At 38.9% G+C, this 20,881-nt stretch overlaps 2 protein-coding genes across 2 annotated transcripts in view; one reads left to right on the forward strand and one right to left on the reverse strand.

Annotated features, from left to right (window-relative positions):
• Positions 1-1,885: 1,885 nt before the first annotated feature.
• On the forward strand, positions 1,886-8,266 carry LOC139745460 (4-hydroxybenzoate polyprenyltransferase, mitochondrial-like). Its single transcript, XM_071655850.1, has 6 exons — positions 1,886-2,026; positions 4,109-4,230; positions 5,217-5,302; positions 6,001-6,134; positions 6,963-7,151; positions 8,091-8,266. Exons 1-6 carry the CDS (start codon positions 1,901-1,903, stop codon positions 8,250-8,252), a joined length of 819 nt encoding a protein of 272 aa, XP_071511951.1. The 5' UTR covers positions 1,886-1,900; the 3' UTR covers positions 8,253-8,266.
• Positions 8,267-19,113: 10,847 nt separating this feature from the next.
• LOC139745465 (E3 ubiquitin-protein ligase SH3RF1-like) overlaps positions 19,114-20,881 on the reverse strand; it is a 30,764-nt gene continuing 28,996 nt past the window's right edge. The window contains exons 12-13 of the mRNA XM_071655854.1: positions 19,737-20,041; positions 19,114-19,282 (exon numbers count right to left, since the gene is read on the reverse strand). Of these exons, the coding sequence (XP_071511955.1) occupies positions 19,114-19,282; positions 19,737-20,041 (474 nt within the window). The remainder of the gene's footprint in view (positions 19,283-19,736; positions 20,042-20,881) is intronic.

The raw sequence follows: 20,881 nt of genomic DNA on the forward strand, positions 1-20,881 counted from the left end.
CCATACAACCTTTGTATTCCAGTGGCAGGGTTATAGGCATGCACGGTTGGCGCCACGTTTTTAAAGCCGGGGGCGCCAGGGCCTAGTTTATGTTTCTGGTGCCACTTTTGGGTTTCATCAACTGACAAGCAAAAAAAAAAAAAAAAAAAAAAAAAAAAAAAAAAAAAAAAAAAAAAAAAGCCTTACCCATGCTCCCCACTTCAAGGTTTCATTGGCAAAAAACAAAACAAAAACATTGCTCTTAATACTATTATACAAATTTCATTTGGAGTGGTTTATACACCCTATGTATTCCCATGTATTGTGCAAAAAAGTACCCCCCCCCCCCCCCCCCAGTTCACCCAGCCCTGTTATGGTTCAAAGTAAAACAAGCTGCCCATGATTCGACCATGTTAAACATCACCGTCCAAAATTTGACCACCTGCTACATGTAAAACCTATGGGTTTGTGTGCGGTTGAATTTTAACACAAGGTCGAACCTTGGCATTTTTGCTTTATATGAAGGGATTGGAATGATTGTTTTCTCCATCTGTTGAAGTGAATATTCATTATGGATTTGTGGATTTAAATTTTGATATTTCATTTGTTATGAACTTATATAACTCGACTCTCTGCTGTGTGATTTTTAACCCGTTGAGGACGAGTCCCGAGTATACTCGGGCAAGCTAGTGTCTATGGGAAATGCATGTTGTAGCAAAATCAGCCCATCCTCAATGGGTTAAAAGTGAAAATGTTCTCTTGTTCATGATGGCAAAATCTTGTTCCTCCTGTACCAAGGTGAAAGATGATGTGAGCTGCCATCGTCTGCGAGATCACACCCTTGCTGGACCTTCACCGACAAATTTTCACAGAACTCACAAGTACACTGTACAGCAACAGCAACATGATTTGTATGTGGGACCATGGACTGAGGCTTTGTGGACGTCTTCTGGCCAATTCTGCACCAAGCTGGACTAGCCTTTCTCGAGAGCCTGTGTGCTCATTTGCAACAGTGGGGTCACATTGTCACCATACCCAAAAAATTCCACCTCACAGGAGAGTGCCTCACAACTTACAATATGCCAGAAAGCCTGGAAGTGAGACTATTACAGGTTCAGTGTGTGGACACATGTATTCAGATATTTTCCATGGAGGAGACTTTTTAATGCAAAGATGTTACCAGACATTATCAGTGGCATTACCTGATGCAAGGTACCCGATCTCTGGAAAGAGAGCACCCAGGACATATACAGGGCATGTACCAAGAAGGGACATCAGTCTGCGACCAGCTGCTATTGTGGAGGCAGCCCCCTCCAGAATCCAGCCGTACCTTCGTCTGATCAGACTGGACAAGCCTATTGGTAGGTAACTTGATTGCATTAACTATTACAGGGCTATAAGATTTGTGTGCTTTCTTTCAAGTTAAAGGTGATACAGTGCACTCCCGATATTACGAAAATCAAACAAACAAAATTTTCTTTACAACAAAGTACCCAAAAATGTACTTTACTGTTCAGCTATAATGAAATTTCAATATGATAGAAGAAAACTGATGATCTCAGGGACTTCATTGTAATGGGAGTCGCCTGTAATTATTATTCTTGAAAGGCCGCAATATTATTTTGATAAAAAAGGTGTAGTCTTAGTGATGTTGAATTATGAGAAGTCATAAATATCACAGACACATCCTACATTATGTATAAACAAAGACCTACAATGGTGTATCATTGAAGAGAGTGAACTGAAAAGAAACTGGTAAACAAAGAAATCAGAGAGTTTTATGCCAATCCATGGTAGAAGTTATTCCCAATTTGCCTCCCTTTTATAAGTTACACATTTGCACCAACACGTGTCATGATACATACATGTACCCCATACAGGGACGTGGCTGCTCTACCTCCCGTGTACATGGAGCATCGCCATGGCTGCCAGCCCAGGTCAGTTCCCCGATCTCTACATGCTGGGCATCTTTGGCCTTGGAGCCCTACTGATGAGAGGGGCGGGGTGCACCATCAATGACATGTGGGACAAAGACTTTGACAAGTCTGTACGTAAGCTTGTCATTCACGGTGATAATGGCTCTAGGGCAATTACCCCTGGACAATTACCCCAGACCCTTCCCCTGACCCTAACCCTAATGCTAATCCTGAACCTAATCCTTACCCTAACCCAAACTCTGACCCTAAACCTAACCCTAACCCTAATCTTTACTCTAACCTTATCACTAACCAGTATTTAACCTGGGGGTAATTATCCTCGAGGGGTAATTGTCCTGATACAATAACTGATTAGAATGTGATACTATACCAATTTGGAAAGCATTTCTTTTACTATTTTTTTTTAAGCTGCCCAATCGTGCAGATTCTGTGATCTCTGTTCAAGCTTTGTTTGCCTGATTAAAAACGTGTTTGTATAGACCAACAGAGATATTTCATTTAAGATTTATATACATGGACCTCAGATCATTTCTGAGATCTCCCCCACTATTTACTCAGATGGTACACGTATGGTACAGTACGTGCACTCTGCATATTAAATTGGTTGGTAGAGCCACATTTTCATCACTTGCTGGAAATCTGGAAAGGTAGCAAAATGGAACATACTCTTGGCTTACCTGTAAATAGCATGTGGCTTAATCTTGAGAATTGCATCCCCCTCCCCCCCCCCCCCCCCTTTTGCTATGAGCTTAATAGTTAGTTTCCCATTTTAGGAAGTAGGGAATGGCATTAATGTTGACATGAATTTGTGGTTTCCTAATGCTCACTTTTAGTTGCCACAGGTTACTGGTCAATGACTGACTTTTAGCCCCAAATTGCCATCATATGTGACCCGCTACAACAAAAAGGTCCTAAAGTCGCGCACGGTCTAAGCCGTGAAAATCGAGTTTGAAGTCAGAGCATGATAATTGGTCAAAACTTACGGTTTTCTGATTTTGACATATTATTGGACTCTGACATGACTTCTATCATCTGTCGAAATTTTGAAGGAAAATGATGAAAGGAAAGACCAAAAAATAGCGTTTTTCTGGGCCATGTTTTTGGCGTTTCAACCAAGCAGAAACCGGTTCGAAAATTTGGATTGAGCGCCACAGATAGGCTCCGCCCCTAACAACGACCGGAGTGATCTCATTGGTCAGTTTGCTGCTTGCCGCTAACTGAAGCGTGAAGCTCGCACACTGCCAAGTCGACTGGTGCGTGCGGGCGGGGTGCGCTATGCCCAGCCGCTTCTCCTGGCATCCTGGTCACTGATTGGTCGGTGAGGAGACCGCCGACGCTGTGCTTGAATGAGCATTTCGGGGGTTGCTAGGGTTTACCTTCTATTGTCCGGAGGTGCAAATTGACTAGCGTGACCCTTCATCGCGATTCTTCTTCTTCTTCTGATTAAGTCTGCCTCCTTCAATAGACTGAAGATTCTTGCAGACTGGTGCTATTTACATTATAATACAATTTATTTACAGATATTTACAAGCACATAGAAAATTTGACGAAAATACTAGCCACTGTGATCAACCGTTAGACGGTTTCGAAATGATCCCACAGATGGCGCTGAAACAATTTCTGACGACAGGGAATTCCAGTTCCTTACAGTTCTTGGGAAGAACGAATGGCGATGCGATTCAGTTCTCGAATATGGTACCTGATAGGAGTGTGGTTGCGAGGCTCTCGTTAACTGAGTAGCCTGTTTGATGATATAGTCCTGTGCTGAAAGAGGAGTGAGATTATTGTGTATTTTGTACATCATAATTAGCCTGTCATTTTCTCTGCGCTGTTCCAGAGTGGTCCAATTAAGTTCTTGTAGCATTTTGGTGACACTCGATTGCGTCGCAAGGAAAACTTTTAGGGTGCTTTTCTCGAAACAGTGATTTCTCATACGTCTCAACATGCTCTCTTTTAAACATCGATATCTCCGCAGCCGATTATTTTCATAAGATGTGTTATATATTAATTTAAAGCAGAAAGATTAGGGAATTTTGTCATGCAATTTTCAAATAATCGCCCTCATCCGACTTTAGGATCATTTTGTTGTAGCGGGTCACATATCTTATCTTTTCCTCCCTTTAATACAACACTCTCCTTCATGGGAAAACAAAAACAAAGCTGCCAATCTTTACTTTTCTTTTGTCATCTAGGTTGAAAGGACCAAAGTGCGCCCTATAGCGGCAGGGGAAATCACTCGTTTCCAGGCACTGGTGTTCTTAGGATGCCAGCTCTCTGCAGCTCTGGCCATCCTCCTCTCCTTTAACTGGTACAGGTAAGAAACTATTTCCAATCTACTGCATTACATATGTATTTTGAGAGAGAGGCAGGTATATGCATAGAGACTCCAAAGTCTTTGAAGGATGCTTAAAAGTACACAATTTAATTTCTTCTGCTACATGGCTGACAATATCGGTCCCACAGCTTTTGTGGTTACATGTTTGAAATGTGGATCAAGTGCCAGAAGTCCTCTGAAGGTAGGAGACATCTTTTTTAGTATCCCCTCACCCCACCCCAACCCCTCTGGCCACTACTATGACATTTCATCTGGAGAAGGGAATCAACAATGGTCCATCAGCTAACTACCAGCTTACACTGTAGATGCCATCTTCTTTTGTGACAAGAATTTTTAAATGTTCTATGGATTTCCTTTTTTTGTACTTGGAGAAGAGATTGCATAGATTATCATGCCAGAGAGAAATAGCCATGTCTCATGATTGTCCCACATACACTCTAAACATCATTGTTTGCTCCACTTTTAAACATCTATTTTCAGATCTGTTCATTCTGTGCCTTTATGTGCAATCGCAACTTAAATCATATTTTTCGATGTTGCAGATTATTTTATATGATACATGAGCTCATAATCAAAAATTATAACGTATTTATCAACATTATATTCATGATGAGTATTAATGTATTTATTGCTGTATACATATTTTTGAAACAGTTCACATAACATCACTTAAGTACAAGACTTTATTGTGTACTATGCTTCATTTTTTTATTTGGAGTATTCTCCTCATCTTTCCTTCACTCCTGATCTCTTCAGAAAGTGATAAACAAGTCAAGTCATATCGAATCACCTCGCATCAAATCAAATCAAATCAGTTTCTTTCCTTCCCTGTTGGTGGTATCACTGTGAGGGTACTTTGCATCTTTTGTGAAAGACTCTGCTCTTATAATCCTGCCTTGATATTTAATTTGAATTGAATCAAATTCATTTCTCTCCAACAATGCTCTCCTTCTGCTTGTTGACAGTGTTGCACTGGGAGCATCCTCCATGTTTCTGGTGGTCTCATATCCCCTCATGAAGAGAATCACATACTGGCCTCAGGCAGTCCTTGGTGAGAAATATGCTGTTGCCCTCCTATAAAGTAGCCATTAAAGCATAGGAGCACTATTACAATATCTTCATAAACCTCACTTTCATCATACATTGCAAGAAGTGTGACTGGTAAAATAGATTTGTGAGAAAACTGCAGTTTGCATATTGTAATGACAGACTTCAAACTCTTGAAAAGTCAGGTTTTTCCATGCTTTGTCAAAATTAATAGTACATTTTTCCAGTAAACAAATGATAAACACTGCTTTGGACATTTTGTATGTTGAAGTGTAACTACATAGAGACAAAATCTGTATGTCTAAATCTGTGGCAAGCGGAAATAATGCTATCATAACATTTAGGCCCACAGGGTTTCACTTTTATAGTGTTTTGGTGTATATTCATTTCATGATTACACTGAATCTTGTTGCTGAAAATAAACTGATACTTATTTCCTAATGTGCAGGAGGTGAAGCTTTTTTCTTCTGAACCCTTCCAGGACCATCACTGTAGACTGCCATCTACTTGTACAGCTTACATGTATTTATGCAGTACAGTTGCTAGTGGTAGTGACCGTGTTAAGATATGATGCAGGTTACGATTGACATAGGATATGGTATGATTGGAAGCCATGGATATTCCAGATTGTAAGAGTCCTACGATATCTGCAGAGTGTGTCTGTCCTGTTATTGCATTGCCTCATCTGCGTCTTGTGCACAGGGCTGACGTTTAACTGGGGAGCCATGCTAGGGTGGTCAGCGGTCCAGGGTTCCTGCGATTGGAGCGTGGTCTTGCCCCTCTACCTGGCGGGCGTCTCCTGGACACTGGTTTATGACACCATCTATGGACATCAGGTGATTTTCCCGTGGAACTGAACTCGGCACAATGCTTTGATAATTTTTTGTGCAACTTCCCATAAATGCCTTCTCCCCAAAAACTGCCGAGTTTACTCAAAATTTGATGTACTGTATATAGGTGACTTTTCTCTGTCTCTGAAAATGGTACAATATCTGCCTGTTTGCACTTTTTACGCATCTTCCTCTATTTCCTCTCATCAGAAAACGTCCATGTTCTTACCCACTGATGTTAATTTTCAAAAAGCAGATATTAAGAACTTTCACCTGTTGCTTAGCTCAGTGTTTTTTTTTTCTCCCTGACTGAACTCATTTGGAGACTTTTTTTAAAACTTTGTAAGACATTCAGCTTTTATTTGCATCCCATTAGGTCATGAAGCAATCTTCATTATGAGCCCTTTTAGTATGATTACAGTTTCAACTGGTAATGGTAATTTGTACCTGACTTGTAACTATAATAATTTGGACTCATTCTACCTCTAATGTTGATAGTTATCACTGTGTATCAAATATTGACTTCTTCGATCATTACCAGCCTGTCCCAGATACAGCAGACCTTGCAATTGCTAAATGCTTGTCCTGGACTTATGAACGAAGAAATTGCAGTAAGCAGCCTTAACTTTAAAAACAGTATCAGGAAAAACAGGATAGTAGTGCTGTGTCTGCAGTTTATCGTGTTTCTGATTTATGAAAAATCAACAAAATAATTAATGTGCATGCCATCTGATTGCCTAGTGATTTACGAATGATTTAAAACAATTATTTTTTTGTAGAGTGGCCTTTGTTTGGGATTGAGTAGTAGTATTACATTCAAAATTGTATGATCAGGATAAAAAAGATGACATGATCCTGGGCTTGAAGTCGACGTCCATCTACATGGGTGAGAGGACCAAGCCGTGGCTGACTGGATTCGGGGTGGCGATGATCTGTGGACTGGTGACGGCGGGGCTCAACGCAGACCAGACTCTCCCCTACTACCTGGCTGTATCTCTGGTAGCGGCGCAGCTTGGCAGTCAGGTCTGTTCTGCTCCGTTTCTTCTTATTGTGATCTGCTCGTTAGATTTGAACCACTACAGGATTGTTATGATTGTAACAATTATGAGAAAGACAAAAAATGACAACAGACTTTTTTTTTTTGGTATTAAAGAATGAGGTAATGTATTTTAACAGAAATGATTTTTAATTGTATTTGTTGGATCTGGCCCCATCATCAAGTAACTGATCACTTTCCCAGATGATCAATACCTGAAAGCAGTTTTGATCAGTAATGAATATCTCTATTAAAAGAGATCATGTGAAAGCAATGCTTCTGAACTTCTCATAGTCAATTTGACATCATCAGCTGAATTCAATTTAGTAGTTTATTTCCAGTTAGAATAAAACATCATGCTTACCACATTATAACCTGTAACACTATTATATAACAAAAGTTATACATATGTCAGGGCTCGACACTAACGGTGGCCCGGTGGCCCGGGGCCATCAAAAACGCATATCGGGCCACCAAAATTTCAGAAATGAAGACTTTGGTGGCCTGATCGGGCCACCAAAAAAGGACGGATGTTTGCCTTTGGGCCACCAAAAATAAAAGTTAGTGTGGAGCCCTGCATATGTATAAAGTAGTCATACAAAGTGTAAGATGCTTTTGTAACAGAGATACTGTGAGAAAGAACGAAAAAAAATGAAATCAATGGTAACTAATGGCAACATCATTCTACAGCCAATCAAAGCCAAGAAATCACTGATGGTTACCATACTACTGATTACAAAGTTACCCGTGATTGTAAAGGTACCGTAGTTTCATGCAATGGGCGCCAGTTGTGACACCTTCGTGATCAGGTTTTCAGTAGATCCCTCAGTAATGTCTCCTTCTAGTGTGATATCCTTCGAAACAACCAGTGACTCACCCCTGTAACATCCTCCCCTGAACTTTGAACTCTGACCTTTGTGCATCAGATCTGGACCGTTGACATCAACAACCCGGAGGACTGCTGGAACAAGTTCCGGTCGAACAAGCGTCTTGGACTGATCATTCTGGCCGGTATTGTCACTGGAACTCTTGCCAAGACAGCACACAAGCCAGATTCAGAGGAACATATAGACAATATGAGCAAATAGTACAGTTTATTTTATGTGAGGTGGATATATTTTGCAAATGCAATGAACACTGTATTGTCACACTTTGATGTACTGCAGTGTATAAGATTTTTTACTCCTTCCATCAGATGGATTTTATCTATTTTTGTGCAAGTGAAAACAAAAACATCTGAAATTTTAGACATTGATATTCTGTAGCATGTTTTTAATGCAGACACGGGCATCTGACACTCAAAGGAGAGGTGAACTGTACATTTAGGGGTACATTTTTCTTCTAAAAGGCAGAATACTGTATTGACAAAATGCATCCGATGGTATTAGTTTTTGAAGAATATTGCATCCTACCCATGACAGGGACAATGTGAGAAAAAGAAAGAAAGATATAATTGGTGTGGGATGACATAGCCCTTCCCAAATTACAATAATATCTGCAATCCAATTTAACTTATTATATTCAGGTCGCAGATTTTCTCGGAGATTTTTTTTTTTTATCGACACTGCAAAAGTGGACAATGACTTTGTCTGGAAATTGTGTCAGACCTTACTGAGTCATCATAATTATGAGAACCTGTGGTGTTTTTACATATAAAACCCATCTTTTGTATACTACATGTACTTTGTGTGAAATGCACTTATGATGCTTCTGGTGTACGCTTGTACTGTATGTGGTAAATGGTTCTGTATCTAGTGCTCTGTTTCTGTCTCGGGGGGGGGGGGGGGGGGGGGGGGGGGCCTACCAGCTACCATGGCAAAACAAGTCAATATCTACTAATCAGCCCTGCAGTCGCTACAGTGGTTGTCCTCTCATCTGCATTTAACGCACTGTGCCAAATTTGGCATTAAGTGAGCAGTGCAAAAATTCAGCATGTTTAGTGTAGACGGGGTTCCAATGACGTCATCAAGCCATAGCTCAACTTGCCGAGGGGGAAAACTGCCTATGGGGACCCTAATACGCGTTAGCAAGCGCATAAGCGTTACATCCAATGTCTTATCATCATGTGCGATAGGTACGCATACTGTGCACTAGAGCTATGCACTTGATACGCACGCGATTTCTTTTTGCCCCTTGGGCACTGCCCTTTTTTGACATCATATAACCTTGACTATACAAAAGTTGAATACCCCTGCAATTTGCACTTGCAAGTGCAATTTTGATGCAGGTTGTGATCTTTTTGGTGCATATGAACAAAACTTCCTCTTTGATAAACTGTATAGGTTGTATATCTGTGCTCATGTTCCTAATTTCATTAACCCGTTGAGGACGAGTCCAGAGTACACTTGGGCAAGCGTCTATGGGAAATGTGTGTTATAGCAAAATCAAACCGTCCTCAACAGGTTAAGTGTGGGAAGGAAACAGCAGGCACGGGAAGATTAGTTTGGCTATGTTTGTTTTTGAATGTCAACTCATGTTTGTTACATCCATGGTATATTCAGGATAGATTCTACGTACAACATGTACTGCAGCAAAATAAAATTCCCTCAAATAGATAGATGTTTCATAATGTTGAAAATGAAATGGTGTGAGGTCCATATAAGCGTATAACAGTTTGTTTGTTTGTTTGTTTATATGTTGTTGTTTGTGTTTGTAAATCATGATGCTAGGTGTGTTAGTTTATATGACTATGATTGAAGTGAAGTCTTGTATCCAGAAATGCAAAACAAGATGCCCTGTTGATATAGTGTTGAAGGATATACATGTACTTATATCTCCACACTCCACTCTGGTATGAAATACAATGTACTACTCAATACGGACACTATCCAAATTATGTTCACTGAAGAAAATACAAAGGAATTCATGAGATTAGAGTTTGATTTTCATGAATAATTTCTGTTTAATTGATGCCCTTTGCATACAATCCAGAAATCAGTTAGTACACTGATAAATGAGAGAATACACAAGCATAATTTTTCATGTTAGACACATGATGATATCGTTTGTACACAAATAAAATTTAAAAATCCATTCACGCACAAAAATACAAAATTAGACTTACAAATATTTGAATACATGATAAAAAAAAAAGAAATGATTGAAAATCTGCTTGCTCTTGTTCCATCACACCTGAATATAAACTCCATTCATTTCTTCCATCAATTCACCTTTAAGCTCATCAAAGTCAGTCACTGTAGTTATGTATGTTCGTTCTTTCTAACAAGTATTGTCAAACTCGCCACTGTCAACCTCGCACAAGTCAAAAAATTTGCTAAGTCTAAAAGAATTCTAGCCAAGATGGACATAAACATCTATTTGTTGTATTGTTTAAGTTGAAATTCATGTAAATCAAAGGATTTTCCTAGGTCCCTTCTGATTCGACTTGGGCGAGGTTGACTGTAAGTAAGCTTTCCCTTTTGTCACTGACCATCCCCTTCTGAATGGATCAAATAGAAATTAATCGTCGAAAAAGGCATGCAACATTCACAGTCACATGCAACGGTCACAATATGCAGCAAGTTAGTTACCACGGATACGCCAGGAAGAGGACAAAATCATGTTCACGTGAACACGCAAGCTCATCGTTTAAACATTTCACAAACATATGAACATGCAGTTACACACAATCCCCCATTTTATACAGTACTCTCTCTAGACAGATGGAGGATTTTACATGGATAGTATGCGTGCAGGTTAGAGATGACTATGTAAAAAAAAAATGTGAGCTTAACACATAACTGGAAAGACTGTAGATGAAAACAATTATTACAGTGGAATCTGCAGGAATTCAGTGGAAACCTACAGAAATTTACAAAATGGAAAAACAGAGAAATATTAAGATAGATACCATGTGTCACAAATTCCATGTAACAGTACACCATCACAAGTCCCAAGAGAATATAAAAAAAAAAAAATGATTCCCAGGGGATTTGGCACTCGCTGATTTGGAAAAAAAAAGAAACAAAACATCAGTACAATAATAATTTTCATGTAAAAAAACTACTCTAGCAAAGAATAAAACAAGATCAAAATTACTTGACAATAATTTTAAGAGTACAAACTAACAGTGTACAAGTTTATTATCTCTCCGATATGAAACCTAATAAAGCTTCTGGTATACACCAGCGTCTTGTTTTAGAGAACACTGGTGTGACAGACTCCCGATATACGTAATAACACAAGTATCCCTTTTCTCAAATTTCTTCAATTTACCCTGTGTTGCCTAGAGTTCAAACTTCCCTTTTATTTTACAGGGAAAACCCCTTCTAAGGGCTCGCTCATGAGGAGGTACATTATACAGTATCAATTCATGTTCAATTAGCATCTGTAAGAGAGACCTTCGGACACATTTAATGTGAGTTGTACGTACAGCATCCATACATTTTTGTTTTGGGTGTTTTTGTTTGTTTTTCTCCAATGAAACAAAAACAAGTGTGCCAAGTGCTTCATCTCAGCAGACAAGTTTTCAGGTCCCCCCCCCCCCCCCAACTCTAGATCTAATCTCGCACTTTATTCCAAGATGGGTATTCAACTTTCAGAAATATAAAACAAAACAAAACAAGCACAGTGACATAATCACAATTGGTCTACAGTGAATTTTGGAGTAAAGATCGTGCACATTTAACCTTGGTGTGCAAGTGAGAAAATGATTAACCCATTGTCTACTAAAAACTTATGGACACCAGATGACGACTTGGGGATTTCTTACCTTTGGAGGGAGTGGGTTTACCTCTCTATTAAAGCTAGATATATGTCTCACAGAATGGGGGCAGAATATACTGCTGGTGCTAGCAAAAGTGAAGCATGGATGATGCCAAATTTACCACTAAGTATCATACTGTATTTGAAACAAGACTTGCCAAATGTGACAATTAAATCCAATCACCTAAAAGCAATTAACACATACAAAACAGTCCACAGATGTAAACCCACCACCAGATACAGTTACCAGGACAGTTACAACAGTAACCACTTATAAACCACAGAAGTTATCACGCTACTCTACCAACTAGACCGATTTTCGTCACAAAAACAATAACAACATACAATACATGTACCATTACTACTTCAGCCATTATAACACTGAATAGGGGCGTTCAAAATCACATCTTGACACGCAGAAAAATGGACAGTATCGGCTGCAGTTCCAAGGAGCCTGCATTCATGACTGTTCTGAATGGCATATGCTCCACACAAACACAATTTCCCTTAAAACATTCCTACATGTTAAGTTATCCTCTAATGAAAAGGTCTTAAAACTGTTAACACAATAAACTTTTCCTTTTTTTTTAAACTATCCCTTCTGAAGTAACTGTTTGTGAATGTTTTTTTCCCTTTAGCTATAGCACTCTGCCTAATTTTACACTTCTGCTGCTCTGCTTTATCTTTGAATGTGGTTGGATTTAGCCCACACACACCAACAAATCTTGACAACTCTCAAACAAAAGTCTACCCTATTATACATATACGTGAATGGCAGTTCAAAATATTGATTTAAAAAAAAAACATTACACAGTCATACAAAAAGCAGGACAAACTGGGGGACATTAAAAAAAAAAGAAAATAAAAAACATGAGAGAAAGATGCTAAACAAGTGGCAAGAAATGCATATCACGGCGTGTTTGCATCATTCCTGAAAACATTTTACTGCTACTGCTGACGTCTGGTTCCACAGCCACTGCCCCGTACAGGTACAAACTGTAGCTGCATGCTGTGGGTGTGGAAATCCCCCAGACTATTAAAGCGTTTTTGTTTTGTTTTGTTTTTTCTTAGAGGTAGTGGATCTAACTTGCCAATCATCGTGTTGGGACTAAGGAGGCATTAAAATGCAGTGAATGAAAAATCACAATGTCGCCCAACGTCTTGCAAAGTCGCTGTATCATCACCTAACAATGTCCACAAATCTATCCCTGTGTGCAATATTTCACAATTAATATGTAATCGCTTTTTACTTCCTGCATAGGTGACATCTCTCTCTAAGACAGCTCCCTTTCACACCCTCTTGATTTCAACAATGCATCTAATTTGTGGTCAAACGACAACAAGTCAAACTTCAGCTCAAACTTTTGAAGGGTTCAGCTCTAAAGAAATGAAACCCTTCCACAAAACTGTCCTCCATGTTCTTTTGACATGTCAGATATATTGGACATATCTCCTTCTAGCAGCGTCGGGATAAGGGTATAATCATGTAATGACCAAATGCAATGTCGGGATGACCTTTCACAAAGTATTTGGAATGGTAACGCCTCGGTGGAAAACAATGTATTGCAATTTTGTGACCTGTCACTGCACTGTTCTGATGAAATTGCAGAAAAACTGCTAGATAGGGGGATTTAGTTGCAATAATATTGAGTGAAATCTTTTAAATTTCTTTGAAAATAAAAGTTTTGATATCTTTCATCCAAATGCCATGTTTCTTGATTCTTCTTTTTCTCTCATTTCTTGATTTAACTTTAGTGTTTCATTTGTGATCTGGATTTAGAATGAAATGACAGGGCAGTTTAGTTAAAAAGAAGAGAGGTTCCATAAATATTCAGTATATTTTAGCCATGTACATGGGCAGTCACAAATATATTAGTATCTGTTATCACACCTAGACCTGAATACCACGCTGCTGAATACTACAAAAAGAAAATATACCCTTTACTATAAATATTACAAAAAGAACTATATTTACACTAACTACAACTAGTGACATAAAATTTCTTTGATGGTTTGAAAGCTATAACACACTTATATTGGCATGAACTTCAGGCTGCTTTTGCCCAAGCACAGTGACTTAATTCTGATCAACAGAAAGGCATACAGATACACAAATGTATTCAACGTGTTCATGACACCATCGTCTAAGTCTGCAAAATTTCAACATCTTTCTTTCTGGATGACAGCAATATAATATCGAATGTGAATACAGAACTAACAAAGCACCGAAAAAAGCATGAGACTCAAAATACGAACAAGTCACAATCAATACGTCTCAGGTACGAAAAACACAAGAATCAAACATTGACGACGTCTCGTGAGCAAACCATGAACTGACCACGATGCAGACAGAGCAATCACACATTACAAACGTAGTATCACCAATAATTGTATCTGGTAATTCGTATGACTGAAAAATATATCAAGTGATAAAAAGGTTTCAATCATTCTCAAAGGTACTTGCAGCACAAGAAAACTGACATCGACGAATAACTGGCATGTTGCAGTCACGAGACTGATGGTACAAATAATCAAAACGGCAAATACCATCTTAACTATTTAATACATGTATTCACATTTCACACTAAACATACACACATATTCCAAGAAAAGTGTATGATGATTGACAAGGTGCCATTATTTGAATGAGGTGACATTAATTTGAATACAAACCCTCCCTACCAATAAATATTGATTAACACGCTATGGGCAAGGTGTTATTATCACGAACAATTCATTTCATGAACACCTTGAGCCACTCGTCTCGCATTGCCCGACAATAGAATATCATTATGTCCTATGAAAGGTGTGTGTGTGTGTGTGTGTGTGTGTGTGAGATAACAAAAAGGAAACACATAGAGGATATCCATGCCAGGTACATGATCATACAGAGAATGTCCCAGTTGTGAAATAAGAACGTACTGTCAGTTGATTTTGACCAGTTTATAAATTGTTCTCTTTCCTAACAGAAAATGTATCTTATTATCATTGATAATAATGATATTGATTCATAGTAGCCTTTGCAAAATCTTTATTATCATTGATAATAATGAGATAGATTCAAAGTAGCCTTTGCAAAATCTTTTAAACAGAACCATCAACTTTCCTGTAATATCACTTAATATTACATAACCCACTTGTTTTCATGACTCAACGACAAATATGGATTCAACAACAAAGACGATCACATACATGTGAACATCAAACACACGGACAACAATAGATGGGACTACAATACCCAAGTAATGCAACCAACTTTTCATCTGCATACACTTTGCAGAAACTATTCCATAGCTCTACATAAGCACTCTTCAGTTTACCCCCGGCAAGTGAATTTTGGTTCAGGCAAGTCATTTGAGGAGACCTCAAAACTTGCTGGGCTGACGAGAGCCCGCCAACTATCAAACTCCAAGAAAGAAACAGATAAACAGACCTTCATATTAGAATAAAGACCAGTTATTACAACTCTATAGCATTAGTATTTAACCAATTTTTGACGACTTGATAGCATTTAGAAATACTATTTAAACGACAAGTCTCACAGGGCATCTTTCATTTCCTATTTTGCTCAAGCCGACAGATGGTTTACATCAGTTAAAATTCACCCGCGCGAGTCCGCAAATTCTTCTTCAAGTTATGTAGAGCTATTTAATTACTTATTTACTTTTGTATTATTCCTTGCATTGTGAGATTGCCCTTCTGTTCTATACCATTTTGGGTTCCACAGTACCCTCCCATAATTTCCCAATGGAAACAAAACTCCCCTTGTTCATCCCGTCTCTGCTTGACCGAAAGTTGATTTGCACTGCCCGATAGAAGACGGGAAGAACAGCCACTACCTAGGGGACTGTACGAATATAACACTCATCACATGTATGAAACTGGTTCACATATACATGTATATATATATATATATATATATACACAACATTAAAAAGAAAAAAACAAAAACATGCATCTTTGGTGTCGTAAACACATGGTCACTGCACACATAAGTCAACCTTCGTGTATTCATGTTAAGTAGTCGCTACGGCAGCATTGAACTTGTTCGTACCTACACATTATAAATGTCACTCATCTCAAGCACAGTGACAGTATTCCTTCCATCATTTCAGAACTACTTTGAACAGACATACTGTATTTGTTTTCTATGATTGTTCACAACATACAGGCCCTCTGACCTCCAAAGGATTGATGGCAGTTTTAGTACTTGAGTTCGTATCATTTCGATGACGTCTGAGTGACACAATAGATTCTGCTGATTGTAAAAAAAAAAGAAAAAAAATGATAGGAAGACACAAGAAGGATACACTACTTTTTTATTTCCATCTGTTTTGCTGTCAGCAATAAATGCTGTCAGCAAAGTGTATTGAAAAAAAGCTGACACACACATATTGGTAAGATAGTAAATTTGCAAGGGGGTGTAGCAGTCCTTTGGTAGTCTTGCACCCTGTAATGACTAATAAACATTCAAACACCCCTGCCCTTCCTTCTCATTAGATAATTTGAGTAACAGCCAGTCGTGTATCACCAGAAAGCTGCCAAGTTAAAGATACATCTACGTCACTGGAGAAAGGAGATTACAAAGCAACATTCCAGACATACAAATGGGACTAATGGAAACAGATCTGTGGTACATTTCAATTACAAGGGGAAAATGATTTGTGGATACAAAAACCCTAAAAGGGTGAGATTGTCTGAGTTTTGGCCTTACCTCGGTTCTCGCCTGTAAACATTACCATAATTCATCTCCTGCTATCCTTATTCAATATGGTAAAGTGGGAATAAATCACTTCATTAGTACCTCGGTTCACGCCTGTAAACATTACCATAATTCATCTTCTGCTATCCTTATTCAATATGGTAAAGTGGGAATAAATCACTTCATTAGTTTTAATCTTTTTGCCCATTTCTCTCTTCTCTATTTTCAAGGGGGTTTCTTCTTTTTTTCTTATTAATAACAAAAAGCAAAACTATGCTGGTACTATAGTAAATGAACAGGGAGATACAGTGTGGCATACAACCCACAGTCCTTGAAGTGTCATAGAGCTGCAAGTCTGATTACATATTTCCATGCTCGTCCCATCTCCTACTTATCCTGGATCCATGGTATATTCCCATCTCCTATCTACAGTGTCATCAATTCAAAGTTCACCTCTTCACAAACAACTTGTCTGTATCTCCAAACGACCGCTTCCCCACTGAAACGACATAATCATGACCTTTCTCTCTTTCTGAAAATTACATCATTGGACATTGTGCATTAAGAAGATTTTTTTTTTTCCTATTGATTTGAACACATAAACAGGAACTGACAGTATTCTCATACCTACTTGAGAGGAGTAACACAGATTGGTATTTATCTAGTCCGGTACCCACACCATTACTTTGGCACTTTCATCAGCACAGCATATACAGTACAGCGTATATACTGCCAACACCACACAGGCTGAACTTTTCGACACCCTGAAAATAAAGATTGCTATAAATCGTTTCTGATTATCATGGCAAAAACAAAAAAACAAAACAAAAAAACGATAATTAAATCTGCAATGGAAAAAGTCATAACTGTCACATCAATGCAATAACGTCCCTAATCATAATTCCCACAATTGGCCAATCGGCCAATATTTTGTCCCTTGCCCACAGTCTATTAAAGATGCTTCGTTCAAGGAGTGTCTCATGAAGTATCTTTCCGTAGCATTTTATATCTTTTCAATGTGCAGTCTTGCATCATCACACTTTGGCTACGGGGGGACAAATTTTAACCCTCAAATAAATTGCCCCTTTTCCACAAACACCGCACATTCTAGCTAGTCTCTTGCAGCACAAAGACTTGAGGAGCAGTATCAGGATATCCTGTTCTTTGGTCTAACATCTTTCAGGCACAGGTCTTACCATTGCATATCGAATCGCATATTCGCAGTTGCTTTCCAAAAAAATAACTCTGCACTGCCTTGACGGAGGTAGCCTCCATCTCTAAATCAGCGACTACGCTTGCTCTACTACCAAACATCAATCTTTGATATAATCTTTTGATTCTTCCTGGTAAAATAGCATCAAATCAGCATTTCTCTATTTGTTAAGGCATTGATCGTGATGACAATAAACAGGAACCTAGAAATTGTTCAATATTGGTTTTTCCTTTTTGGTGGCATTTGTTTTGTGTGTGCGTGTGTGTTGAACATTTCTCCCTTGCCTCTCATCTACAATGCACACTTATTCTCACATGCTACGTTGTGATCCTGTGACATTGTTCTGAGATGGCACGGCTTTTTTATCCTCACTTTCCCCTACACACAATGGCAATAGAAACCATCAACCAGTTTATATCGGCTAGCATGCAAAAATGTGCTGCATTTTTCCTGCCACAGCATATTACTCAAATTCCTTCTTTCTTTTGAGATGTATGAACAAAACTTACATGATACATAACCATTATCACTTTGATGTTTTCCATGAAATAAAAAATTACAAAATTTCTCATGATTCTGTAGGAAAAAAAAACCCAACAAAAACTGTGGAGAACTTTTCCCCTGTGCACTTTCACTTTGATTTATACCACTCATTGCCATGCTCAAGTACTGTCAGTTTACTCATGAAACTGACCTGAATGCTCCAGTCACAAAATGAAATGATTATCCATAAATTGTCGATGCCACAGAAATACATACAGAGCATATGCCACTGAATAACACTCTTTTTCCAAGGTTGCAGTTGCATCGGTCAGAGTACGAAGACAAAAAAATACACATATGAAGACTTGAATGTGAGCATATTAACAATGAGTATTATAAATAACGGCTTGTCTCTACTATAAGAAACTTCTGAAAAGTTCACTGAGCACATCACATGATGTACCAATATTTCTTTGGACAAAAAAACAACAAAAACAACAACAACAACAAAACTCTTAGGTAGTGCAGTTGCCATGGTCAGAGAGGAGGTGATGCCCCATATTCGGCAAGCAGACAGTCTGCATGCGTGTGGCAGCCAAGCATTTGCAGACAGCACACAACACCTAACAACAATTTTGCACTCGGCACTTGAGTTCCTTTGCACTCGGCACAGCTTCGTTTCTGCGGTGAGCATTACATACTCCTCTTGGCAAAGAAGCAAGAAGGGATTCATCCTGTCTATCCTCGCATCTGGCAGTGCTTTGCACATAACACTAGCAATTCTCTTTTTGGACTTGGCACTCTAGATTCTTTGCACTCGGCACTGTCGAGAGCCTGCAAGGCCCACTCAGTATTTCTCAGCAAAGCTGCCTGGGAATAGTCCCGTCTTTCCCGTCCTCTGTAGCGTGCCCTTGAACCAGCCGTCTTCCCTCTTCTTGTGGACAAATACCGTGTCTCCAACTTTGAGCTCCAGTTCGGCGTCAGTCGTCGGTGGGTAAGGGACTATCACGCGATATCTGCAAAGGATGGGATAGTTCAGACACACGTGAATTGCTAATAACAAGTTTTAAAACTTGGAAAGTATATTTAGTAGACTAGACTGCTTGTTCAGTCCCGAGATCATTACTGGTTAACTGGGATGCTTTGTCGATCCTGCGTAACTTGATAAGTGATTACAGCAAAAACGTGTTGCTCTACACACAGCACATGCACCATAAGTATAAATGCATCGATTACACTAAAATACAACAAATCTGGGCCCCATATCACAAAAGATGTGAGGATGGCAACTCTTGCTGGAATGGCAACTTCCAATAGCAACAGCCAATCAGGAAGCTGGATTCTTGTCATTACTATGACAATTGCCATTCCAGCAAGAGTTGCGATCATATCAACTTTTTATGAAATGGGGCCCAGATGTCCGATGACATTGAAAACCTTACCAGTCATTAGCCAGAATGACAGACCTACCTTTCACGCAATAATGGAGTTGTTTGCGGTGGGAGCTGTTCGGCACTACTTGCATCGGGCCTTTCGCTGCCCCCGGCTGCCCTGGCTTCCCCTCCCGTTGCGTTGCTAAGAGACGCCTCCCCAAGAGGCCCCTGCTGCTGGGTCTCTGGCGACGATGACTTGGATGAGCTCGGCGACTGCGACGCGGAGACCGACGTCCGCACATTTGATGCCTGAAACTGGCTCGAGCGTGTGCTGAGCTCGGGCGCCTCGTTGGATATGTGCTTCGTGGAGGGTTTCTTAGATTTCCTCTCCTTCTTCTCTTTCTACACGAGTCAGAAAATGAGACATGTAATGCCAATTAAGACTAATGGAAAAAGTGATTAAAAAACCCCAAAATGATTCAATACTAATCTAAACAAAAATGTATCTTACTGTGTATTAAATTAAATCATCATATTTGTATGCTGGGGAGCACAATGTCTCTTGATCTCAAGAATCCATGCTGACTATCACACATGAATTTGCAGATTTATTCTTTGACTTGAAAACAAATTAAAAAAAAAAACTTCCCTTTTGTTCATTTAGAACCATATCTGACCTTCAAAACATTGTCAGATCCTTGAAAGGCATTTATAAGACACAGAATATGTCCATATATCAGCACAAAATTTGGAACTAGTTTGTAACAATTCACGCACACATTTTTGGTTTCTCAAAGACATTATAAACACAGTATACTGACACTTTGGTCATGTATTCATATACTTACCACAATCAAAACATGAATCTGCATTGTTTTGTTGGCTAATTATAAGCAATGAATGCAACCACATGGAGACTGTTAAAATTTAGCTAGAACGTGCAAAATTGTGGTAACGCTACAAGTGCAAGACACTACAAACAACACACAACACAGCACTGCAAATCAATTTCTTCACAGGTCAAAATGATAGAAAAAAACAGACAAACATAATATATAAATATATGAACTTCATACAGGATGATTTCATGGTTATGATTTTTGAGGGACTTTGAAATGAACAAATACCACCATCTGACTTTTGAAGAAGCATTTTCCAAAATGAAATACACATTAAAAAATGAATGCATTTGAAAGAGTACCACAAAGATCATTCCAAATGAAAGGGTAGAGTGCTGAGAAA

This window comes from Diadema antillarum, unplaced genomic scaffold, assembly GCF_040938485.1.
Source record: "Diadema antillarum isolate AM-2024a unplaced genomic scaffold, OU_Dant_1.0 seq00001268_RagTag, whole genome shotgun sequence".
NCBI classification, from domain to species: Eukaryota; Metazoa; Echinodermata; class Echinoidea; order Diadematoida; family Diadematidae; genus Diadema; species Diadema antillarum.

Bases quoted from the DNA above. Each gene is read 5' to 3' on its own strand.
- LOC139745460 (XM_071655850.1), top strand. From the start codon at position 1,901: ATGGCTGCCAGCCCAGGTCAGTTCCCCGATCTCTACATGCTGGGCATC. The intron at 5,303-6,000 runs GTGAGAAATATG...TCTTGTGCACAG, and splicing joins CTGGCCTCAGGCAGTCCTTG to GGCTGACGTTTAACTGGGGA. The intron at 7,152-8,090 runs GTCTGTTCTGCT...TTTGTGCATCAG, and splicing joins CGGCGCAGCTTGGCAGTCAG to ATCTGGACCGTTGACATCAA.